Here is a 26,604-nt window from a genome sequence, read left to right on the forward strand (position 1 = left end):
CAGTTCCGGGCCCACAGACCAGATGGGCACTTCCGATCAACTTGTCATCTGAATGAAAGACACCTGTACATACAGCATGCATAAAAGACACATTTAATCAACAGAATCAGTCCATAGTATGAGTGAATCAGTCACACTCCAACCTCACCAGCATGGGAAAGACCAAAGAGCGGTCAAATGATATCAGGGACAAGATTTTAGACCTGAACAAAGATTAAATGGGCTGCAAAGCCACAAGAAAGAGACTGGGTATTAATGACCCAGCTGTTGATGCATTTCTTCCAAAATGTGAGGAATACGAAATGACTATCCATCAGCCTGTCTGGGGTTCTATACAAGATTTGACCTTTTGTAGGGATTTGATAACCATGAGAACAGAAAGAAAGCACCCTAGACCTGTACGGGATGAACTAGGCAATGATATCAAAGCTACTGGGACCAAAATCACAGAGAAAAAATACTGGTAGAACTTAATGCCACAGAGGTTTAAAATCCTGTAGTGCACACATGGTACCTCTACTTCAGAAGGAACCTGTGCAGTCCCACCTGAGGTTTGCCAACGGACATCAGGCTGGTTTAGGATATGATAAGGAGGTGCTGTAGTCAGATGAAACCAAAATCAAGCTGTTTGGCATTAACACAATTCAATGTGTTTTGAGAAAGAGTACTGCTGTCTTCGATCCAAAGAACACCCTCCTCACCATCATGCATGAAAGTGGTATCATTATGGTTTGAGGGTGTTTGTCTGGCCAAGGCACAGGACAACTTCACATCATCAACGAATGGATGGAGGGAGACATGTAATGTGCAATCCTGAGTGCAAACGTCCTTCTCTCCACCACTACACTGAAGGGTGGGCCATTTTTGAATCTCCCAATATGACAATAATACACAACATACAGTCAAAGCAACGAAGGAGTGGCTCAATAAGAAGCATATTAAAGTCGTGAAGTGGCCTAGACAGTCTCCAAATATTAATCCTATAGTAATTCTGTGGAGAGAACGGAACCTCCCATTTGCCAAGCTACAGCCACAAACTATTAATGTTTTGGAGATAATCTCCAAAGAAAAATGGGCAAAAATGTTTTCTACTATATGCACAAACATTGTCATCAACTAAAAGAAACATCTGACCTCAGTGCTAGACAACTAGGGCTTTGCCACAAAGCACGTTATCTTCTTTAGCTAGAGGGGTCAAATACTTATTAGCCTAAATTAAATACAAATAAATTAAAATATATTATTTTAAGTTATTTTCTGGAATTTCTTTTTGATATTCTGTCTCTCCATGTTTGAATACATATTATCATAAATTTATAGACTGCATGTCTTTATTAGTGGGCAAACGGGCAAACTCAGCAAGGGATCAAATACATATTGGACTCACTGTACATGGAAACAGATCTGTCCTTCCACACAAGGTGGTAGTTGGGCGGTAGCGCCGCGGGAGACCGCTCTGCTTCGCGCTGCATTTGCAAAATAGAACTCGAGTGGAATTAGGACGGCAGCAGCCGGCGGTCTCCCTCTTTGAAATGAATGGCTAAGTAGCGAACTAGCTTTGGCTCTGGGGGGATTTTGATCATGCCGTTCCGCCACAGTGTGGATCTTGCCTTTTATTACAACGCTCAGACTTCTTCGCTGGGAGTCTATCAGTGTACCACATCTTCATGTGGCAATATTAGCCCACTCCTCTTTGCAAAGGCACTCCAAATCCAACAGATAGAAAGGGCATCTCCTGTGCACAGACCTCCTCAGATTGCCCAACAGATGTTCGATGGAATACAGTTTTGAACTATGTCTGGGCCATTCCAAAACCTCACTCGATCACTCAATTTTATTCTGGTGAATCAATCTTTTGTTGATTTAGGCATGTGCTTAGGGCAACAGTTGTTCTGAAAGATTAAATTCCTCTGCATCTTCACCTTTCTAACAGTGGTTAGAAAGCGAAGGTTTTATTCGACTACCACGCTCTTTGTGGAACTGTTCATAATTCCCTCCTCCCTGACTAAGGCCCCAGTTTCAGTTGAAGAAAAACAGTCAGAAAACATGATGCTGCCACCATCATACTTCACTTTAGGCATGGTGTTATTTGGCCGATGTAAATTGTTTTGTTCCAAACATACCTTTTGGAATCATGTCCAAAATGTTAAACCGTAACACATTTTCTCTCATGCATTTGGGAGATTACAGATGACTTTGCAAAATGTACTTGACCAAGGTTGATTTAAAAAAAAAAAAAAATTCCAAAAGGTATGTTCCAAAAGGTATGCACCTCACCCAAATAACACCATACCTAAAGTGAAGTATGGTGGTGGCAGCATCATGCTCCTGCACGGTTTTTTTCCCAGATGGAACTGGGGCCTCAATAAGGGAGGAGGGAATTATAAACACCTCAAAATTCTAGTCAGTGTTGCCACAAAACCTTCGGCCCTCTGTTAAGTTCCTGAAGATGAAGTGGAGCTTAATCTTTCAGAATGACATTATCCTATGCATATGCCTAAATGAGCAAAAGAATGGGTCTCACCAAAATAAAATGTAGGCTTTGGAATAACCCAGTCAGAGTTTTGACGACCCCCCCCCCCCTTCCGTATCCATTAGTTAGCCAAAATAGTGACCAATGGTATCAATAATACCAAAAAATACTGATAGGTACCAATAAAACTATATAATACAGTGTCTGTGTTTCAGAAATATTGGTATAGTGTCATTCACTTGTTATCATATGAGCATTTTCACTTGTTTTATTTAACTATACTTCAAGGGTAGCCTTAGAATGTTCTAAAAGGGTGGTTCTATAGGCGTTCCATGAGGGAAAGAGAGGACTGCAAAGGAGGTGCCCTAGTAGTATGTCAGATTCAGATTTTGCAAAGAGGACTAGACAAATATTGCCACATCAACATGTGCCACACTGATAAGACTCTTAGCCAAAAAGTCAGAGTGCTGTAATAAAAGCCAAATGTGTTGCAACAAAGTATTAGTTTAAGGGTGTGCATATTTATGCAACCATGTTGAATTAATTTTTTCATTTTCTATTTTTTCCCTTTAAAGCTTTGAGTTTCTTTTTCATTTGCATTTTACATGTTAATAGCTTAGGCCTACATTAAAGGTGGAAAAGTTGTGCAATTATTTGTCTGGCATTTTTACATCACAAAAACCTGACATTTGATCAGTGGTGTGTAGACTTTTTATAGGCACTGTACAATATCCCTGTTGAAAACGCCATGACAAAATGTACATTTGAATTTGACCTTACATGCTCCTTTAACAACTTGTTACTCAGAAGGAACCTCTATTGTGTTTTCAACCCAACATCTTTCCACAGCTATAATTAAAAAAAACTTTCTTTGAGAAGATTCATGTCATGGTTGATTTTAAAGTACACTTATATTGATGTACTATAGTTGCACTTTTAAATGCTTAAGGCTATTACAAAGCGGAAGTAAAACCAGTCTGCTAAAGATTCAGCAGAATAACTAGGCCTGTCTATATTTTCCCAGTATCAAATAAAATCTTTTTCATGTCATTTGCATTCCAGCTCAGCTTCGAGAGCTGGTGTACAGCCCCAAAATCTACAAACGAGCCACGCCGGCAGAACACACCTGGGTCGAGAATGGCCGAGAAAATGGCTCCCCGGGGGCGGAGGCCGATCACATGATCTCTCAACTCCACAGAGGGGAGTCCCTACTGGAGCTGCACCTGCAGGGGGCTGCCTTCACCCCCCTCGGCCTGCGCGTCATGGCCAAGCTGCAGGCCAGCGAATACGGTGCGGCCTCCGACGTCACCACCTTCTGCACCTACGCGCTGCTCGACTTTGAGACCCACTCGACGCCGCTGGTGTCCGGGGTGCAGCCCAGCTACGGGTTCACGTCTCGCTATGCCCTGACGCCCTCTGACCTGATGAGGCTGTCTAAGCAAGGCGGCGTGGTCGTTGCGGAGCTCCACCAGAGACTGGGCGGAGTGCTCTTTGTGACGTGCGGACGCGCCGAGATTTCCTTGCTGAACACGATGGAGGAGAGAGGGGAGAAACTGCCCGGCACTGCACACATCACAGGTAATGGTGGATGATTTATATTCATAAGAAAAAAAACATTAAACACTAAATAACACTTGTGGCGCACTATGCTAAGTGACCTATACCACTACCCGGGCTATGCTCTCCTAATGGAGCAACATCTTCGGTTCTGCAAAATTACTCAGGCAAAGAATTCGTTCAAGTACATTCTGAGCTCTGCCGGGCAGGGGAACTCCACCCACTTTGTTGGGAAGCAATCAACTTTGAACAGCTTCAACGGCCCTGGGTAGAGGCGTGTTCAAGGCAGTGACGTGGTTTAAGCAGAGAAGTTCTATTGGGACTAAGAAAATGTTTGGTAAAAATTTCGGCCCAGCCCTTCCTGGCATTGACCAGTTGCAAACTGAGGAAGGTGAATTAACCATGCCGCTTGGAAATGTTATTCGTTATCGTCTTGGTGAGACTAGAATCTCGGTACGAGAGTCGATGAAAATCAGGCTACTATACCACACACATGCGGGCTACTGCCCTAGTGGACCCAGGTTCGAGTCTTAATCCTTCCCCTTCTCTGTCATTTCCAGTCCCATTCCTCACTTTCTAACTGTAATAAAGACAATAATGCCTGAAAAATGACTAAAAACATTAGAAACCACATTACAATGGCACTCAGAGAACGCAGACCTCCACCAAGCCATTTCAATTCTGACTACATTTCTGACCATCACATTAGGAAAATGATATCAAGATACATCCAAACTAATAAACAGTGTTTTCGCATGGATGTTTATTTGCATGGATGCTTTTCTGCGGACATCGGCGCTGGTGTGCGGGTTTGTATTGAAAACAATGGAATCAAACTTTGGAAGAGCAGTACTTCGCACTTTGTCGGAGCCGGTGTGCGGAGGCCCTTGCACAGTACTGAAAACAATGGAATCTAACTTTTGCGTAGCAGTGCTCTGCTAGCCTGATTATCATTGACTTTCAAATCTCTTCGAGACTTGGTCTAACCAAGAGCATAACAATTAACATTTCCCAAACGGCATGGTTGACCCGCCTCCCTTGGTTTGCTACTGATTGTTTGCTTTCCAAAAAAGTGGGAGGAGTTCCTAATTTTGCGGGAGCTCAGAAAGTACTTGCATTGCTCTTGACCTGACTGGTGGCAACGCTAAAGCTGTTGCATTACTAGGAGGGTACAGCCTGGCTAGTGCTCTGCACTTTGTCGGAGCCGGTGTGTGGAGGTCCGTCCTGTATAAACCAGCAGCTGCAGAGAGAGCCTAGGTCAGGCTCCAAATGAGTTGGCTGGACAGTAGAGCAACAATGACAAAGTTCTTCAGGCAGCAACCAGACAAATGTTTGATGAAAGCCAGCTGAACACTCAAGGCCAGCGGTTTTCTGGGGCAAAATCAAATACGGCTACACAGCAGCAGGAACCACCTGCTGATATTCCAGATATTTAGTCTGGAACGTTTGCACAACTCTAAATTTATTCAGCAGACCGTCACTAGATTGCTTCTGGGTTGTGGCATAAGCACATACCGGTGCGTGTATCCTGCTATGTTTCATGCTATGTTTTGAGTAAGCTTACAGTAGAAGATGTTGAATAAGCAATACCAAAAGTCGATATTAAATGTTCATAAAAGACTGCACACTGCTTTTTTTTTTCTTGGAATGAACAATGCATTTTGCCCAGTGCGTCTTCAGGTTCGCTCTTTATCAACCCCCATTACCGAGGTGTACATGTGTTTCGCCCAGTGTGTGTTCAGGTTCACACACAGGTGTGTGTGAAACTGAACACACACTGGGCGAAAGATGGTGTTCGCTCCAAAAAATAAAAAGATGCATATAAAAAAAGAGTATTTAGTGTGCTGTCTTTTATGAACTTTTAATATTAAGCACACATCAGGATTTGCCTCTCTATACTCTGTCATATGTTTTGCTACTGATATTAGCCATTTCCATACCTGCCTATAAATGTTATGTGTTTATATTTCTAACAATGATTCATGCTAACTTGTTGTTGAACTTGAGTAGGCAAGGATGGTGAGATCTTGGGGGTGTTGGAATACTGGGTGAGGCTCCATCCCCCTAATGGAGGAGCCAGGTCCGCAGCGCCGGAGAAATCTACAGGCAGACAGCAGCAGACCAGAGTCACCCAGCAATCACTGCGCTGGAAAATGGAGATCTATAAGGTATCTCTACAACAGTTGCTTCGCTGAGGGATAATAAATAGACGTTATTTGGACAGGTGCTGTGGAGCATCATGCTAATGATCTCTGGCATGAATGGGCAAGTTGACCATGGACCATAGTGGACCAGGTTTGAATCTGGTTGGGGTCATTTCCCAACCCTACTCCATTTACCTCTCCCACTACCTTCCTGTCCAAAATCTTAACGGTTCTATCTACATACAAGGCCTAATATTTTATATGTTTTTGCACAATTCTGCACTTGACAGAATTTAGACATGAATATTGACCAATTGCCACTTAGTTTCTGTTCAACTGTGATTCTACCATTGTTTTTTCAACATCTATTTTATCATTCAACCATGACGGATAGAACGTGTTTTTTTCATTTCCTTCTTCAAAAAAGCGATCACTCAAAGTTCAGCATGAGGAGGAGCACCATGACAACATCCATGGTAATTACACATTTCAAAACACTTAACAGGCACCATCACACTCTTGATACGTAACATTAGATATATTAGTTAGCTGTGCTGCATCTTGCTCCTGCATCAATTTGTCTTTTAAGATATTTTGCTGCCAAATTAAATGTGCTCTCAAACTTGATGAATTCCCATTGTGCTGCTAAAACACAACTGTACAGTCTACTGGTCAAAAGTTAATTTGTGGGTATATTTCACACACGTTTCTCCATTTTTCAGATCACGAAACTGAAGCCATAGAATCTGACAGATCGATATCCTCCAGTAGTAGTGATGTCATCATTCATCCACCATCACCTACTCTGAAAAGAAAGGTACATTGAAGCACGAATGACTTTTTGAAAATGAATTTAATTGGCCTGGGCCTGCCCATAATTCTCATGCATAGAATTACATGGGATTTCTCACGAGTCAGTCAATTCACCTAACTCTGATGGTTCATTTGACCCTGAGAAATGGAACTGATGAAATGTGAGCTCATAGACTACATACGATATGTAAAACTAAGAGAAAACATGTACATCTGTTGAAGGGCATGTTGCCTGAAACGTCAATATTTTAAAAAAGGTAAGGGGAGCCTTGCTGTTGCAGACTTCAAGTATTGTCTTAGCTTATACATGTCCTCAGTCTGATTGGTTGTAACTGTCCAGTGGTAAAACATTTGATAGATCCCTGTTGATCCCCACATCTTGGCCAGATCAATCTCCATCTACATAACTGTCAGTCTACAAACTGATGAGCAATGCTGTAATCTTTGAACATTGCTGTGCACAGTATTCCACTACTGTAGGTGTTATCATTGTTCATCTTATTTCTCTTTTTAGGGGGACAAAGTTAGAGTGGAAATACTTTCACTTTCGTTTGACCCCAACTCCCGAGTGGCCATGGATCAGTCTGTGCAGCGTGTTTATGTGGAGTATCGCCTGGTAGGGGTTCCCATGGAAACCACAGAGACGCCAATATCTCTACGTAAACCCATAGATGGAGAGGAAGTACATTACAATTTCATTAGAGGTGAGACGAAACTGTGTTTTTTCTTGACAGATTGGGGTGGTTGAATTGAACTCAATTCTTGGTAGTCTTGCTACCTTCCAGAAGTGACAATAACTTAAGACGGTAAATGAAAACTGTTTAGTGTTGCTTTAAAGAGAGAAGTTTAACAGATGCATGGTAGATGCATAGTGTATTCTTATTAGCATGCAGACATGTTCACAAGCCTGCTCTTAGGCATGCATTTGCATTATGGCGTCAGTGTCATTTAATCTGCATGCCCTTAACCTCTTCTTTTAGCTTGTCTTTTTGTTGCACTTATTTGACATGCTGGGCGGTATGTGGGATAATGTATTGTCCACACGTGAATATAGGAAAATATTTCCCGACGGGGCGAATAACACCCCCCGACGCCGAAGGCGATAATGATATACAGTATATATCGTTATCGTGATAGAAAAGTGTCTATCGTGCCCTTTTTCCTCAAACGAGTCTATCTTGATAAACAAATATTATTTTATTACAACTAATATAGAATTTATTTTAACAACATGTCATGTTGTCAGTACGCATGCACACTTCATGTAACTGTAAAAAGACGAATAAAAAGATTCATTTTAAAGAAATGACACAAAGAGAATAACAGAAAACTCATGCCATTATGATATATCCTTTATAGCCAATATGATATATACCTTTTGCCTTCAGAACTGCCTGCAACAATAGCCTACTCGGGTAGGCTGTGGCATTCCAACAAAGATAAATTGGTACTAAATGGCCCAAATTGTGCTAAGAAATCTATGTAATGCTATCCTTATGCCATTATATCCCCAGCCTGAAACATTGATGTAAGGCAGGGTTGACCCATGTTTTCATGTTGTTGACGCCAAATTCTAATCATTCCACCTGAGTGTTGCAGTAGATATCGAGACCCATTAGACCAGGCAACATTTTTCCGATCTCCTAGTGTCGTTTATGGTGAGCCTGTCCAAATGATTGCCTCATTTTCCTGTTCTTAGCTGACAGGAGTGGCACCAAATGTGGTTTTCTGCTGCTATAGCCCATTTGCCTCAAGATTTGATGTGCTGTGTAATCAGGGATTCTCTTATGCATACCTCGATTGTAATGAGTGGTTATTTGATATGCTGCTTTTGTACCAGGTCAAACCAGTCTGGCCATTTTCCTCTGACCACTGCCTTCGACAAGGCAATTTTGCCCACAGAATCGCTGCTCACTGCATTTTTTTTCTTTTTCGTACCATTTGTAAATCCTAGAGATGGTTGTGTGTGAAAATCCCAGTAAATCAGTATTTTCTGAAATATTCAAATCAAGCCCTTTCGGCTTGACAGCCATGCCATGTTCAAAGTCATTTAAATAACCTTTCTTCCCCATTATGGTGTTGGGTTTGAACTGCATCAGATCATCTCGACCATATCTACATGCACAATTGCATAGAGTTTCCACCATGTGGTTGGCTGATCAGAAATTTGCCTCAATGAGCAGTTGTAACAGGTGTTCCTAATGTAGTGGCTGGTGAGTGTATATTGTTATCGTGATACGTGATAAGTAATCATATCGCCCACCACTACTTCACAGAATATTTTCTTTGTCTTCTTTCTGCTTTAGTGATCCATGTTGACACTGCAGAGTCAGCATCTCTACGCCACTATCTGTACACCATGCTGGAGGGAGTGGACCCCAACAAGGGGAGGTGAGATCAGCTCTAATAGCATTAGCTCTAATAGCACATTAACAGTTTGTACTCGTGCACTCATTTCATAGTATAAAACAACGAAGTTGCCATTTATCCTTATACCCTCTGGCCTTAGACACAGGTTACCCTTCTTTAAGAAAAATAGAGGGTTAACATCTTTTGGGCCAAGAACCATACAACTTTTAAATAAGTTAAATTCAGACAGAATTACTGTACTACAGTAATTGTATATAGGATTTAAATGTTTATTTTTCATTTTTATCTACTTTGTAGGTTTCGTTTGTCTTTTTTAGTCAAGTCTTGTTCTTGTGTGCTATTGCAATTGTCTGTCCAAATGTTTATTGTTTATTGTACTACCAAAACGCAAGACAAATTCCCTTCGGGGCAATAAAGGTGTATTCATCCTTACAGCCCCATGAGGTCTTGCCTATCTCACAAGTGGGATAGTCTGGAGGCTATCTATGTAATTTCTCATAGGAAAGGTGTGGTTTGCGATTGCCCACGGCCATTTATTGAGTGCTACGCTACCAGTGTGTCATCTGGCATATATGTAGCCCATAGTCAATCGTGTCAGTTGTATCTATTCGAACAAACTGCAGCTATCGCCTTTCCACCCCTCCCCACTTTTGGAGTCCAAGATCTGGTACCCTTGGGTTTGAATCCAAGCAGTCTTTCAGATTGGCATGATTGTTCAAGGCAGCATGGGATTTCCTTTCTATACCGGGATTGGACACACCCATGCCCAAATTAATTGTCAATGCCAGTTGGCACATCGGTGCACGGCATTAACTTTTTATAAACATGAGACAACATTATCCTGAAAATGTTGGCCATGGTCAGCCAAATCTTGTGTATATGAAACAAACATCTAGCCACTTTTGAACAACTGTGTTGACGTAGCAATTAATGGTGGTTAACTCTAAATGGCCTTTTGTCATCATGTCAAATCATGAGTTTGCATGAGTTTTTACGAACATGCACTGAACACTTGGTTCATGCTCAAAACCCAATACTGATAAATACAGTGATTTTTTTCAAAAACCGAGAGAAGAGAGCAAGACTTGTTTCTGTGCCCTTACAGGACTTAACTTTATGTACATTTCATCCCACTCAGGCTTAAATTCACTGTTGTTAGTGAGCCGACGGATGAACGAGAGGAATGTGTTGATGTTGGCTACGCCTATCTGGATTTGAAGGAGTTGCTCTTAACTGGGAACGACATCATGGAGAAGCCAATTGACAGTGAGTATTTTTGTGGTGATGTTTTTATTCATCCCCTCTTCTTCAAACACATTCTTAACAGGCTACACGGAACCTTTTCCCACAACAAACACACTCCCTTACAGCGGAATTTAGAAGATGTAAATTAATAATAATTGTTTTAATGAGCAATACCCTTACTGGTGTTTTATCATGTATTAGTAGAGGCCCATTCCTATGTTTGTTCTGTTAAAAGAATTGACTGTCGTGTGTTGAAAATGGATGTTGACATGAATATCCACGGGGGCAAGTGCCCCTCTAGTAGAGCCTGATATGTACACTTAACCATGAACGCTGGTGTTTTTCATGAATGTGAGACAGGTTTTCACTAAAATCTTGCATTATGGGTATCCCTGTTTTTCCATGCTATGCTACGGTGGCTGATGATGGTGGAGGGAAAGTATTTGGTAACACTTTATTTTAGGGACACATCTATTAGCACTAATACATACAATATTAATGCCTTAGTAAGTAATTTGTAAGGCATGTACTAAGCAAAATCAGACAGTTGTTAGACATTTATTCGCAAATGTCTTGTTCATGCACAATAAGGGATGTATTACCACTATAAACTTAGTAAGGACCTAGTAGACCTAGATGTATATTTATGAGTAAGCAGTAAGGGCCAGAATACAATGTGTATAAGCTCCTGGTACACTGTGTGAACAAACCCTGAACAGTGTGAAAACAGATGTGGAATAAGGGTCCCTATTCTAAAGTGATGCATTGCTCAGCCCAGATGGCTTAGGGCCCCCGCACTACCTAGAGCCCCCACACTACCTAAGGCCACAACTCTAACCCCCCCCCCCCGCCTCGGTGTAAGAACATTTCAAATTCTACATTAGTCTCAGGGGATATGTAGATCTCACTTATTCTACTCATTACACTATTGAGTAATTGGAAGCATTATATAGCAAGAATTGGACGTAAACTTCTCAATGACGGTGGGTGGTGAGATGTCATTTTTTTCATACACCAATTAGTTTTAATTGTAAAAACCCTACAATAAATGCAGAATATAACAATGAATAATAGTTTGGAAGCAAAACTAAGCTATTCCTTTGTGATAAATAAGTTAATGTTTGAGAAACTTAGCTCCAAGAAGTGCAGTGCATGATGGGTACGCCCTTAGTCAGAAATGCAATTCATGGCCAATGCAGCAATGCTAATATCTCTGTGGTTACTTGCATGGCAAATTGTTTGGATAAAACTAACTTTCACGAATAAGGGGCGGAGCTAAGGACGTAGGCTCAGAGCTGGGTAGGTTGTCTGTTGGCCTACTGTAGATTGTGTACCCATCATGCACTGCACTTCTTGAAGCTAATGTTCTCAAACATTAACTTAATTATCACAAAAGAATAGTTTAGTTTTGCTTCAAAACTATTATTCTAATGTTCTGCATTTATTTTGGGGTTTTTACAATTACAATACATGAAAAAATTGCATCTCACCAACCCACCACCTTTGACAAGTCTACGTTCAATCCTTGCTATATAACGGCTCCTGTTACCTTGATTAAATAGATATGATTAAGAGGAAACTAGATGCCTCAGCTGCATAAACAGTAATTGTTTAATGTACCCTTACACTTTGCTGGTTAGGGGGGCTAGGTAGTGCGGGCCTGGGTGGTGTGGGGGCCCTAGGTAATGAGGGGGACTTTGGTAGTGCGGAGGCCCTAAGCCATCTGGGCTGACCAATGCATCACTTTAGAATAGGGACCCTTATTCCGCATCTGTTTTCACACTGTTCAGGGTTTGTTCACACAGTGTGTCGGGAGCTTATACACATTGTATTCTGCCACTTACTACTTACTAATAAATAGAAATATAGGCTTACTGGTCCTTACTAAGGTTATATTAGTAATACATCCCTAATTGGGCATGAACAAGACATTTGTGAATACATGCTTAACAACTGTTTGATTTTGCTTAGTACATGCCTTGCAAGTTACTTATACAGGCATTAATATTGTATGTATTAGTGCTAATAGATGTATCCCTAAAATAAAGTGTTACCAAGTATTTTAATGCAGACTGTTGGCAGTGAAACCTCTGGTGTCAGCCTTCATGACAGTGTATTGGGATTGACTTTGAGACTTAGTGCCGGCGGTATACTTTCTCTCTCTCGCTCTTCAGTTGTAAGCGTGAATGAAGAGGAAGTGATGGGACAGCTTAAGATCTCCATGGAGGCGGCTACGGCGCTGACGGGGATCTACCGAGAGTACTTCAAGAGGGAAGCAAAACACAGAGGGAGGAGGGTTAAGGCACACACCTGAACCACAGCCAGGGACTGAAGTGTAGATTTCCCCCTTTAGTCATTAGGTTGAATCATCCTTCACAGCATGAGTGGATTAACTGTACTGGGGAATCACTCAGTAAGGAATCAGGATACTCCTTTGAGATTATAATCAAGTTCTTAATAATTAGGTCTAATAATACACTACCACTTGTACTAGTCCTAGTATTTGGTTGGGCTGTTTAAGCATTTACGGTACTAATATTACACATATTTGGGCTTGTTGAGGAGCATTCTGTAAATGAGCTTCTGAATCAAGGTTGCTACACAGTTTCTTGGAGCTGATACAAATAGAAGTTAAAGTCAAGAACAAGGAGTTCTTGTCAGTTTTCTTTCAGGGTATACTAGCATTTAAGTACATCCCAGACTATCATGCAAAAAGATTAACCAACATAAACATTACTTGGACCTGATTGAGAATGAGAGGTGTGTCAAAAACGCATTTGACAATGTAAATTGACTTTTAAAAATTTTAATCGATACCCTTTGGTCACTGGAAGTAATGTGTTCTGAATTGTATTGATCTGTTATTATGTAATGTTATCATTTACAATATAGAGCATAACACAGTTGCCCTAACCTACAGAGGTAGAACAAAATTAAATCTGTGTGGCATTCACATTCTTACAAAAAAATAGTTTTTCAGTAACACTTAAAAATATTCAGTGTTCACTCAGTGCTCACAAGATCAGATAATTTACAGTACTTATGGTTCATGAACTGTAGGTTTCAATTCTTCACTTCTTCACATGCAGTATGCAGTATGTTTTGTTGTTTCATATTTGTGAATTTTTTTGGAGTATGTTTGTGTGAATGAATACAAGAACAAATGTAAAAACTTGTTTAAAATCTAAATTACATTGGTTCATGGAGCAAGTAGTTTGAATGGCTTTTGCACTTTTATAGTGAGAAATGAAGAACTGAATAAAACATGGACAATGTCTTCTGTTTCCATTTTTGCTTTATTAGAAATGCTCAGAAACCAGAGACATCATCTAACAAAGCTCTTCTAAGACTCTACCACACTACTGAGCAGGGCTGTAGTCAAGTCCACCTTTGTAGAGTCCAAGACAAGTCCGAGACCAGTACTAGTCAAGTCCGAGACAAGTCCGAGTCCAAAGAGGTTCGAGTCCGAGACAAGACCGAGTCCAAAAAGATTCGAGTCCAAGTCAAGTCCGAGTCACATGTCGGTCAGTGTTTGACAATGAAAATGATGAATGTCAATAGTGTAAACCTTAGAAGATAAGCTATATGGCATGGATGTGAAGACAAACTTGTTTGTTATTGGATTTCAAGCTCTACTTTACAGTCTATGATGGCCAGTGTTCTAAACAAAACTTAATGACAGACCCGGCGAGTCCAAAAGCCTAATTTGGCAAGACCATTGTCCGAGTCCAAGACAAGTCCGAGTCCAAACAATACAGAGTCCGAGACAAGTCCAAGTCCATAAAAAAACGGACTTGAGACCGGACTCGGGCCGAGTCCGGACTCGAGTACTACAGCCCTGCTACTGAGAGTCTTTGCTCATGTACTCAACACAAACTCCCTTCATTAAAGGAGTATGGCACTATTTTGGGGCTTAATACAGTTCAAATTGTTGGCTGGGGTTTATAAAGGTGGTAAAGTGTCTTATTTTTCATGTTAAGCATTGTCTTGCTTAAAGACAAGTTAAAAGAGGGAGTATGTAGCTAAGCTAGTGAAAGTCAATGGATCACTGTAGCACTGTAGCACCCACTTAATTGTTCAGTATTCATTATGTCTGGGAAAAATTGCACCTTAAATACATGAAAAGGTGAATCTTCTCCATGTCCGCCATTTCCAGAAATTGACATTTTTAGCAGTAAACTTACTGTACTTTGGTCATACTAGTAAACATGAGTTTATTCCGCAGTAAATATTCATTAAAAGATCAAATCTGACAATAGGCAGCACAGTTTCAATGAGCAGCATAGTTACAATACCTACTCTGGCCACAATCTTACGCATCTTTAAAGGGGTATGCCACTATTTTGGGGCTTAATACAGTTAAAATCGTTGGCTGGGGTTTATAAAGGTGGTTAAGTGTCTTATTTTTCATGTTAAGCATTGTCTTGCTTTAAGAGAAGTTAAAAGAGGAAATATGTCGCTAAGCTAGTGAAAGTCAATGATTCCGTGTAGCATTGTAGCATGCTACACGGATGCATTGACTTTCACTATCTTACCACTTTTATAAACCCCAGCCAACGATTTTAACTGTATTAAGCCCCAAAATAGTGGCATCCCCTTTAAGGGAGGACTATCCACCTCTAATTGCCATTCATCTTTGCAGATCACGGACCTAAAGAAGATTATAACTTATTTGAGCAGTTAGTTGAGGATGGACCATTGTAATGCAATATTGCTGCCATATCAGAACAATGCAAGATTATATATACACACAATTCATGAAATTCATGGTCTGTAAGTCATGAAATTGTAGTATGATCACTATTTTGACCTTATTCGTCAAAACAATTAAGCAATTCACACATTTCAGTTCCTACTTTTTTGTTTGAGGGAGGCCCTCTCTTTCCTTGATGTGCATGATGATGTGGCCTTATTGGGGAAATGTATGATGAAGATGAAACCAAATTACAGTAAACTCTTCAAAGTACCCTTTCATGATGACCTGTTAATGGAGAATGGCTCATCAGATGTCCCCTTTTCAGACCTGGTTCCTTCCTCATGGGACGCCTGTTATCTTGGGCACATGGCGTGGCGGCCCCCGTCCACTGGTAGGTTGACTCCCGTGATGTAGGTCGCAGCGTCGGACGCGAGGAAGGCGATGGCATGTGCCACCTCGTCTGCTTCCCCTGGTCGTCCGAGGGCATGGGTCACCTTGCACTTCTCCAGGAACTGAGGACAAGATAGTGGACATGACAAAGTACTTTACCTTTACAGTACGGGCAGTTATATCATGTTATAATGTAGTACTGCAGTGGTTCTTAACCTTTTTTTTCTTAAAGCACACCCTTACCTGGGCCCACGAGAAGCCGCGCACCCTCAAACCAAACTTCTACATTGTACGCTAAAAACAGGATTTGAGTGGTTAATGACAATGACTCTTGCTCGAGACATTGCTTTCCATGGGGAATTTGGTTTTGAATTGATTTGGCCCAATTATAATATTTGTAAGCAGATTTTGGTCAAAACCGAACTCACCCCAAACAAAATTCTGCGGACCCCCTACAATCTCTGCAGAACCACAGACATTACTAACATACTATACTACATACTATACTATCAGGGATTAAAGCAAAAAAAAGTAATCTGACTGAACTTTTTTACCGGTTAGGCACCCGATCGAGTATCACTCCGTAACCCTATGAAAACCAATGTAGCCAGGCTCTGCCCTCATGACGAAACATACATGCAAGGAATGGTGCCAGAGCCAGCGGCATAGGCAGACGGGGCAGTCGCCTAGAGCAGAATAGGCCTATGTCTTGAGGGCGCCAGTAATACCAAAAAGTGCCACAAAATCAGAACTTCAACCAACATAAATCTTTACACTTCACATGAACAATGAATATTCATTATACACTCAGTAGACCTATATAGACTCAGTATGAGTGTACCTGTAGGTACTAGATCAGATGTGCTCAATCAGATGTAGGCCTACAATGCTATGTTTACAGATGCCAATTTCTAAATACAAAAAAGGAAAGAGGGCGGGCAGGCCTAGGCCGCTCACCAGATTGACTAGAACTGGCCGAGAATGGAGGGATAATGGATACTATATCAGACTGCAAAGATTGGAAAATTTGGGGCATGAAAGAAAATTTGGGGCATGTTTTGGTTATTTCTTCTTATTTCTACCCATTGTTTATGAATTGTTCACAACATCATGCAGAATGGATTCACAATGAATGCTGCTTCAAAATGGTAGCTGATCTCACAGAATTATTGACTTGGAATTGCAATGTGTTGATACAGTGAGAGATCCCATTATGGGTTTTTTTGTTGTAGTAGTAGGCTATATTTTGTCTTTCATATTAGAATGGGCAAACACTGTTCTGGTGAAAGCACTGGTGCGCATTGCTTGCAGTTGTATTTCTGACATTTAAAAAGCCCTGATCATAAATCAGAGGGAGAAAACTAGCTTTAATTATTTTTTATGTTTTTTCACCCTTCGGCCTTTTTCAGTATTCATCCTGTTACAAATAACTTGTTTGACGTTTACAAACAGGGTGCGGTTATGTCTAACCTCTGTGTTGCTACCGTTTTGAAAACTACTGGCTACTTTTTTGCTTCTCGATGTGCGGTGCCAAGCACACGCTTACCATTGATTTAAAAAACGTCCCCGATTCTTCCTATGCGCACGTGTTCTACAAGCTGACAGGACGCAGCAGACACGACAGTCACAGACATACGTCTATCGTTTACAAAAGTAACACACTTTCCCAAGCTTGTCGCGCAGCTTTCCACTCGAATCAAGGCAAATCACCCACCCATCAGTCCTGAGTGCGCAGTGCGCTAACTGAACTCAAACGAAACGCATAGTCCGAGAAGATGGGCACAGACGTTGAGCCACTCAAAAACAAGCGCACACACAACTGTTGCTGCTGCACACTATTCCAGTTAGCAGAAATAGCGTCACACAGTAACCAGCCTTGAAAGTGAAACAAACGTCGAAACGGCATTTATCGACCATGAGTCCACCCATCAGAACACTGCTTCCCAGAACAAGACGTGGCATAAATTGGCTCTGCCAGGGATAGCCTATCCGTGATCCAAATGCAACCCATTTTTAACTTATTTCTTGAATATATATATCGGCAACAACAAAGTTAATCTGCTATGAGTACAGATGAGACTGTGAATTATCCGTTGTCAAAAAGACAACTAGCTCTACACGCAGCCAGTCAAACGCGCTAAACTTTGAGGATGAAACGCATGGTAGGCTATTCTATAGCTGCCATAGTCGTCCCATTGGGGCTATGAATAATGCTAGTAAGAGTCACAATGCTTAAAAGGCAAACCCTTCATGAAAAGGACATCATACGCAGTCGAAGTAAACTATTCATTTTTTTTTTTAAATATCTGCCACGGCAGGTGCAATGATATGGAAACGTCACTGCACTTTATACATATACAGTTATTTTCTTTTCTGCCATCAGCAACAATTTTGGCTATTTATTTTTTTAATCTCTCGCGCTGCGCTGCCACAGAATGGTTGACCGCTCGTGTAGGCCTACTTTTTTTTTGAACACGGAAGAACAGGGGATGACCCAAAACTAGGCTACTGATGAGTGAATGTTGTATCACACCGCCAATGGTGGAGTGTATAGCCTAACTACATCCGTAGGCCTACACCAAACACACCTCTCGTCCCCTTCTCATGACCAGGAGTGCTCTCGATTTGAGTTCAGTTGGAAAGTAAAAATTGTAAATTAATTGACATACATTATAGGCCTACGGACGGAAATCCGTCCAAACGAAAATCCAGTTGACGGAATTCCGTCGTAGCGACGGAAAACTTTAATCCCTGTACTATACAAACAAGAGTTTGCACAAGGCAATAAGGGCAAATTAAATAAGAAATATCAATGAAATCTTTGTGCTGATTTTAGAATTTAGGAATAAAAGTATTTAACACAATTCCATTAAAATAAGCTTAGTGCAGTGGAAAAAACATGGAATTAAAATTCTTGAAAACTTATGCAAATCATGGCCATGCATGCAGTACATTTCAAATTTGCCCGTACAAGTTCTATTTGTAAACTTGTATTTTTTTGAGTGATGGAATTTTATGATTAGGAGTAAACACATAGCCTGTCGACGCCATCCGATTTACTCCACCCAAAGATTTTGCCTCCGCACATCGTCTGGCAAAAGCCTCGAGCTCGGTTCTCTCAGTGTTTAGCCAATCAGCAAACAGTTGAGAGTGGTGACGTAGAACTCACCCGCGAGCTCCGTTACTGATTGGTTAAGGTAACTATATTCACACTTTCGTTTTGTTATTTGTATGCTTTTGCGACGCTATAACGCAACAGGCATGCTAATAAAGCACAATATGGGTTTTAATTTGAGTTTGGAACTTCAATTAATTTAAATGATAGAGTCCACGGAGACGCATTCCTCATGGCTTTTGCCAGACTGATTGACGGAGTCAACAGTCGGCTATTCGCCCAGGCTATAAAATACAACCTATGGGGGACATAAAGGAGGAGGTGGTGATGGCAGCGATATATTAACATGAAAATCATGATATGTAATATAACATAAAGGAATAATACCGCAACACAGACTGTAGACACAGACGACAGATTACGTACCTTGACGACAGATTACGTACCTTGACATACTCCTCTTCATTTAAGCCAGCACGTTTATGAACTTCTGTTATAATCACTCCAGGGCTGCAAGATATTAAATATTAAATACTGAGTAAATATACTGTATTTTATCAAAAAATACAGTTTGTGTTTAATATAATGTACCTTTTGACAATGTTAAGTATGAACATACCACACAGAATTGACCCGCACATTCTTCGCAGCCAATTCTATTTGAAATAAACACATACAGAACATGGCATCACTCATGAAGCATTGAGTTTAATGGTCTTGGTCTTAATGGTGATGATTTGAGTTCTTACCAAGTGCTGTGCAACGGGTGAACTGATCGATGGCGGATTTAGACATGCAGTAGGCAAGGACTCCCGGAAACTGTAGAATAAGCAAAGACAGATTACCTGTATTTCATTTCAGACTTCAACTTCTAACTTCTGTCAGGATCAATGAGGTATCTCTATGATCTCTACTACCAGATGACAATAAGATCATGCAATATCAGTTTCTCACTTCCTCATCTTTGAGCTACAGTACAGTAAGGCCTGGGACATGCTTGCTGCAGGATACGCGTGCAGGGGCATATTTCATTGAGTTGCCATGCGTATTTCTATGTCAATATTGCACACGGAAGAACAACTGCCACAAAGCACACAGACATGCTGGTACGGTGTAATACTGACAAAACTGCAAGGGGCGCCCCGAACTTCTGAACTTCCATGTTGTCAAACAATGGTGGAAAACATGAATGATAGCCCCGTTGGTATTCTGCCCCCTACTGTCAATGATACCTTCAGTATTGTGTGAAGTGCTCCGGTCGTCCACAAGCAAGTATGTGCTTGTGCACTCAGTCGTATTTGTACCGGTATGCGCAATTTAAGGCACACAGCAAGCATATCCCCAGGCCGAAGTATATATGGGCATACCCACCGATCGCTGGCCGTTGACACTGGATACGTTCACAATAGAGCCTTTGGTCTTGATTAAATGAGGCACACATACGTGTGTCAGGTGATAGACCGACCTGCCAAAGGAAAATACATTGCATTTATTTTGCAATTCACTTCACACAGTGCATTTATTTTGTATGTCAACTTCACATACATTGGTAGTACAAACACGTTTCATTGGATGTTCCATGTCTGAAAGCCAAGTAAATCCGCCTTAAAGCAATTTCACAAACATTGGTGATTATTCAATAAAATGTCAGAAGATAGATTGTGGAGGTAGGAGCCGAGACAGAGGAACATTTTACTCACCTTACATTGACATTCATGACTTTGTCATACTGTTCCAAGTCAGTGGTTTCAATGCTGCCCATGGCCAAGATTCCTGCACTATTTATAAGGATGTCAAGCTGGCCAAAGTGGGCAAGAGTCTTGTCGACTGTTGTCTTCACTGTTTCCTCATTAGTAAGGTCCCCAGCCACGATCAGAGGCTGAAAGATGGAAAAATTTGGAAAACCATAATTACATTAAATACTGTCCTTTAGCCCTTAGCTAATGGAAAGGCACAAGTTATGCAATTCTTTTGGTCCATATCTCCTAGGTTAAGATATAACAGCAATATATCTGCTTAGTATTTCTGCCTAATACTTTTGGAATCGTTTTTTCCTTGACCATGTGTTTGAGGTCAAGTACTCAGGTCACATTTAATCATTTTCAACCTCTTAACATCACCCAAACCAAAGTCGGCCATTGACATTTTTATGTGATCATTTTAAACTCTTAAAAACTTTATTTGTGTAAGAGACACGTGTAGGGTTAGGATAAATAGACAAAAACTGAAACACAACCTGTATGAAAATCCTTACGTCCAAATGATAATATTTGACGTAAGGGTATGTTGAGCAAAAGCGCATTTTCATAACTGCATAAATATGAACGTTCTCCTAGTCTGACTATCAGAAACGGGCATGAGGGTCATATGCATATCCATTTCAATAATCAATACCTGCAGTAAGTTAATTAGCAGCAATCATGAATTGCAACGTATTGCCCCCTGGTAAACACTAGATTCGTTTTCGAACAAACACCCCCCTGGACCTCATCATAAGCCTCCCAACGCCCCCTTGGCCTCATCATAAGCCTGCCAACATCCCCCGTTGTATTGAAAAACAAAATAGACTGATGCCCCCCAATGGCAAGTTGCAACTAAGCATCGAACCCTCTCAGCTGTATCCTTCTGAACGCCTCCCCAACACCCCCCCTGTTGAGGAACACTAGATGTTAATGTTGCTAGATGTTAATGTTGTGTGTTTAGTGCCCCCTGCAGACAACCCAAAACACTGTAGGCAGATAGACAGGGTCATTTTAATACCTGACCCAACCCACTCCAGGGAACCAAGTAATGGAGCCTACCTGAACAGCACCGCTGTCTGTGCAGAGTTTGGCAACTTTTTCCAGATTTTCCACATCGCGGCCATTGAGTGCCAGCCGAGCACCAAGCTTGGCAAATAATACGGCAGTGGCCGCCCCAATCCCTGAGCTGGCTCCCGTAATGAGGGTCACTTTGTCTTTCAGCGAAGCTATCTGAGCAATAAAAACAGAATGTGTATTTATGACATAACTTTGCAACATACAATAAAGCATACTGTAGTACATGCACAAGATACATGGTTTGTGTATCAGGCAAGTTACACATGTTGTTGGTGGATTGGAAAAGCTGTTTCACTACTGAAGGTAGTCATGATTCTGTCTTCTCGTGGATATGCATTTATTTAAAAAAAGATTTAGTGAAGAGTTTGCACTGAAAACATTGGGATACTGGTATCGTGTAACTTAGAGACTTCTTGTCTTGAGGGATAGGTATCCTATCGTTACATTTTCTGTTGTCACTTAGCACATCAAGCATCCTCTCCCAACCGTAACTCGGGCCATTCGTGAAGTCTTTACGAGAAAAACAGAAAAAAATCAACTTCAAGCCTCGTGGTGTCATTACGAATAGCTTTGTTTCTCGTGGTTAGGTGACGAAAGGGGGAACTGACAATTGGGGTAGTTTGGTTCTGTTAGGGTTAGGGTTAGGGACAATGTTGGAGGAAGGGAGACATGGCATGAAGCTGACACAACGACAGCGCTCCCCTCCCGGAATGCACGCTGCTCAGGTGGTCTCTCTCTCTCACTCGCGCTCTCTCGCCCTCTCTCTCACCCACTCGACGACAGGGCGCGTTGCCCAACTACGAAAAATGAGGCAGAAAAATCTCGTAGCGGCACCACGAAGCATACAGTTGATTTTCCCTGAGACTGGGCTCCCTCTCCACACCACAGCGAACCAGGACATTGCATTACTTTTGCTGATGTGTTTATCCAGAGCAATTTAGTTATTTAGGCACAGGTCATTGGTTACAGTCATGGAGACCAAGGCCAATGACCAAAGAGAAAGCAAATTTCCAGGTCAAGCGATGCTCATGTTTTTAGTTCTTTCTGTACAGATTACAAAACCAGGGCCCAGCCTCCATTTATCACCTGGCCCCTGAGGTAGGGTCAAAGACGTGCAAAATGGCATTGTCATTCAGTGTGATGGATGCCTTCTGCTGACTGTACCTGTAAAAAACATGACTTTTTATTTATTCATTATTACAGGGAATTCATTAAAGCCTCGGCTGCCATCCATTCACTTGAAACAATTTAAAAAATCATGTTTTTGCAGTTACAGTTGGCGGCAGGTGTCCGTAACACTGAATGACAAAGCTTTGACCCGGTAGCCTACCCTTTGGTTCAGCATAAAAATAGATGGACCAAGGGGCCCACGGGGCCCACCACCTGTAGCCTATGGGGACCGGTTCCTACATTAAGAATACTAACAAAATCGGACTCTAATTGAGCACAGCCATTTTCCGAAATGTTGAAAAAAATGCCCTCTTCCGGGACCCCTATTTTCAGAAATATATATATATAAATAAAGATTAAAAAAATAAAAAGCCCGGTAGCCTATGTCAGATGGCCAGTTCAGCTCTGTCCAGTTTTTGTGCCCATGCGTATGGAGTCGTTTACAACAGTGTTTCTCAACCTTTTTTTAGGCGAGGCATCCTTTCAATTCATGAAAAATGTCAAGGCACCCCAAACCAACAAGCCGTAACATGGCATCGCATCCGATACCACACAAGCTTAGAAAAGTAACACATTTGGAGACGCCACACGACCTATGTTCGAAGTTGCAGCTGACTGGGGCCACCTATATTTACTTTATTGTGCGTAAATGGCAGGTGAAAGATTCCACTGACTAGCATTAACTTATCAATTGAGACAAATGTGTATTATATTACATAATTTATTTTATTTTAACTTTTATCAGCCATGTTTCCGCGGCACCCCTGAGGGGGGCCCAAGGCACCGCAGGGTGCCCCGGCACCCCTGTTGAGAAACACTGAGCTACAGGACTCAGGAGGATCTCTATGTTGGTGAGAGTGAAATTGAAATTGACATTTGACACTATGGTAACTTTTTCCCCAATGGCCAGCGTTGTAGTGGCACACTAAATTATTATGTTTAGTAGCTAGGAATAGGATAAAGTCAAATACGGAATCCATACGCGTTGTGCTCTGCAGCCTACAATTTGTCACCACATGGGATGTTGCGTGCTCTCGTACTATGCGTTGACGTTTTCAGTCACAGGTGGAAGCTGCCTTGCGTTCATGACTTACTTTAAAACTTTCCTCTGATGCCATGGTTTAAGTGAAAGGTCCTCCTACGCTACGTCTCGTTTGTTTGGGCACGAATGTATCACGACCGGAGTAGATTTACAACCCTCTCAATGAGGAATATGGAATGCTCGATCAAGGTTGAGATAAAACGTCCTACGGCAAGGCTGCCAGCTGTAGGGAACGAAGAGGAAAACACGCTGTTCCGAAGATTGTCAAAACACAACTTCCGGTTACATTGTACCAAAATAAAGCTGGTCTTGAATCATATACAGAACTCTAATTAATGCTTTAAAAAAGAAAGAAAATAACTTTGGTGATTTGTTTTTGCATTGTTTTCATGTATTAAAAATAAATTGCATGTTGTCAAGCACATATAGTCTACCAGACATCAGGGCTCTCAAGTTTTGAAGTTTGTTGGGAGTGAGATTGGGTGGGGGGAGCGGGGGCCCCAACCTTCGGCCCAACGGCCCATCGGCCCATTATTACAACAACAATAACACATAAGTAGCACTAATAGGCCTAGTTATGACATTTGTTTCATCTAGTAAAGAAAACTAAAATATGTTGAATATTTTGTGTGTGTTATAATAATAATAATAATAATAATAATAATAATAATAATAATAATAATAATAATTTTATATATTATGGCACATGAGATGAACCACTCTTATTCACCAACCACAACAGTGTGTGTGTGTGTGTGTGTGTGTGTGTGTGTGTGTGTGTGTGTGTGTGTGTGTGTGTGTGTGTGTGTGTGTGTGTGTCGGGGCTTGACATTAACTTTTCTGCTTGCTGGCCATTGTGACTTGTGGTTATCCCAAGTCACTAGCCATTCAGCTATTCTACTAGCCACAAATGTGATATTGCTCCTTTTTCCTCATCACAACACTACATCTAACCTCAGAACATGAGGTGCCAAAGCAAGAATATGAGTGCACAGCTTTCTTCATGCACGGCAACCCAAACATAAAACACACTAAACGAAATCAGCCTAGTCAGTCTAATGAAATATGACTATTCTAACCACTGGCCGGGCCACGACAAGGAAAGAGAGAGGGAGAGAGAGCGACCGGAGAGAGAGCGCACGAGCGAGAGCGCGAGAGAGAGAGAGAGAGGAGGAGAGGAGAGAACGTCCATGCACATAGTGCGCAGCGCACATCTTGGAGAGGACTCCAACTGGGATGGCGACCAGGCAAAACGATGAGTAACTTATCTTTGCGAGGGGTAGGCGATCCCACCCCCTGACATCCAACGAGGCTTTAATAGCATTGCTCGGGTCGCGGGCATCCATCTGGCAATATGCCGCCTCCGCTCCCTCTGTCGAGCAGTCGGTTTCCTCCATCCAGATCCTAGGATCGCGCAGTCATCGTCTGGCTCTTGCCTGGTCCCATCCGGTCACCGGCTCACGGGCATCACGTCTCCTGTGGCTGCTTCGGGGTCGTGGTCGTCCCTCCACCTCCGAACTTTCTCTCTCCCGCTCTCGCTGCGTCCTCCTCTCCCCCCAGTCGTCTCCCGTCATGTTTGGCAACTGAACATTTAACCAATGGCCCACCCGAAAACCACCAATCACCGGTCCCATCCTCCCATTCCTCCACCTGCGCTTGTTTACACTCATTAGTCTGGCGTGTGCGTTTCCCGACCGCACATGTCCGTCTTCTAAAACTCTCCCAAGGAAAAATCTTAGGGCTATAGATTCTGCCGTAGGCCTACCCATGATAGTCACCGCAGAGATTCTCTATGCTATTACTGTTTTGGCTTTTTAAGTGTGTTTGTGAATGTTTAATGTACTGGGGGTGTAAATATACTGGAGATATTATTGTGAACATTTTATGATCGCGATGTTGGGGTGGATGGGTTTATTTTATATTTTAAAGAGTTGTCACCATTGTTGTGCAAGCTGGCGCACAACACCTGTAGGTTGATGCATCTCATGTGTGCATATTGTGCGCGTCTAGCCTGCAGAGGTTCATCAAAACTCTTAGCAAAGCAAAAAAATAACCGTCAAACGAAAATTTGACTGTTGCGAGTTATATAAAGGGGCGTGTGAAAACGCATGTGTGGCGTGAGAGAGTGTGAAAACGCTCTGAAGAGTGTGTTACACGCCCAATGCGTGAGAATGAGAGCCCTGCAGACATTGTCCATGTTGTAATGCTCAAACTGCCTACCCTGGACTTGAAACATGAAAATTGCCTTTGGTCTCACAGGGTAAAAAAAACAGGATATAAACACAGATAGACACAAATAGACAGAAAACACACATACAAATGCTGCATCCACCCCCCCTCCAACCACCCCTCCCAGCACACACATCATATGCAAGTCAGGCATTAGTTCAAAATATCTCTAGCTTTTCCATAGCTTATTGACTATGGAAATTGCATTTGGAATAAAATAATGTTTATAAATGTTCTTCTTAGCAATGAATGATCTGTAGCGCCTCCCTGAGGGCAGCAGTTCAAACTCAGAGTGAAGAGGATGGATGGGGTCATCTAAAATGTTCGTTGTTTTCCTGTGAACTGCAGTCCTGTACAGGCTGTCCAGTGGTTTTTGGGGTCTTCCTATGATCTTCCCAGCCATTTTCACCACTCTGGACAGCCTGTTCTTGTTCAGCAGGGTGAGGTGGCCATACCAAACAGAAATGTTGTAGGTAAGGACACTCTCTATTAGGCTTATGTATGTCCTCTCCAATATGTTGCAGCTTACTCCAAAGCCTCT

The 26,604-nt window shown here is 41.8% G+C and overlaps 2 protein-coding genes across 2 annotated transcripts in view; one reads left to right on the forward strand and one right to left on the reverse strand.

Moving 5' to 3' along the window:
- The window catches only part of rpgrip1 (RPGR interacting protein 1), a 30,125-nt gene extending 15,690 nt beyond the window's left edge, over positions 1 to 14,435 (forward strand). Inside the window, exons 16-23 of the mRNA XM_063187637.1 lie at positions 3,536 to 4,051; positions 6,041 to 6,198; positions 6,602 to 6,650; positions 6,897 to 6,991; positions 7,502 to 7,691; positions 9,294 to 9,378; positions 10,496 to 10,623; positions 12,777 to 14,435. Of these exons, the coding sequence (XP_063043707.1) occupies positions 3,536 to 4,051; positions 6,041 to 6,198; positions 6,602 to 6,650; positions 6,897 to 6,991; positions 7,502 to 7,691; positions 9,294 to 9,378; positions 10,496 to 10,623; positions 12,777 to 12,916 (1,361 nt within the window). The 3' untranslated portion in view covers positions 12,917 to 14,435. The remainder of the gene's footprint in view (positions 1 to 3,535; positions 4,052 to 6,040; positions 6,199 to 6,601; positions 6,651 to 6,896; positions 6,992 to 7,501; positions 7,692 to 9,293; positions 9,379 to 10,495; positions 10,624 to 12,776) is intronic.
- Positions 14,436 to 14,443: 8 nt separating this feature from the next.
- zgc:101858 (uncharacterized protein LOC449555 homolog) lies at positions 14,444 to 24,082 on the reverse strand. Its single transcript, XM_063187477.1, has 8 exons — positions 23,887 to 24,082; positions 21,605 to 21,775; positions 20,504 to 20,682; positions 20,175 to 20,268; positions 19,553 to 19,622; positions 19,423 to 19,459; positions 19,250 to 19,313; positions 14,444 to 15,810 (listed from the first exon to the last, which is right to left on the reverse strand). Exons 1-8 carry the CDS (start codon positions 23,908 to 23,910, stop codon positions 15,652 to 15,654), a joined length of 798 nt encoding a protein of 265 aa, XP_063043547.1. The 5' UTR covers positions 23,911 to 24,082; the 3' UTR covers positions 14,444 to 15,651.
- Positions 24,083 to 26,604: the final 2,522 nt, after the last annotated feature.

This window comes from Engraulis encrasicolus, chromosome 21 (assembly GCF_034702125.1).
Source record: "Engraulis encrasicolus isolate BLACKSEA-1 chromosome 21, IST_EnEncr_1.0, whole genome shotgun sequence".
NCBI classification, from domain to species: domain Eukaryota; kingdom Metazoa; phylum Chordata; class Actinopteri; order Clupeiformes; family Engraulidae; genus Engraulis; species Engraulis encrasicolus.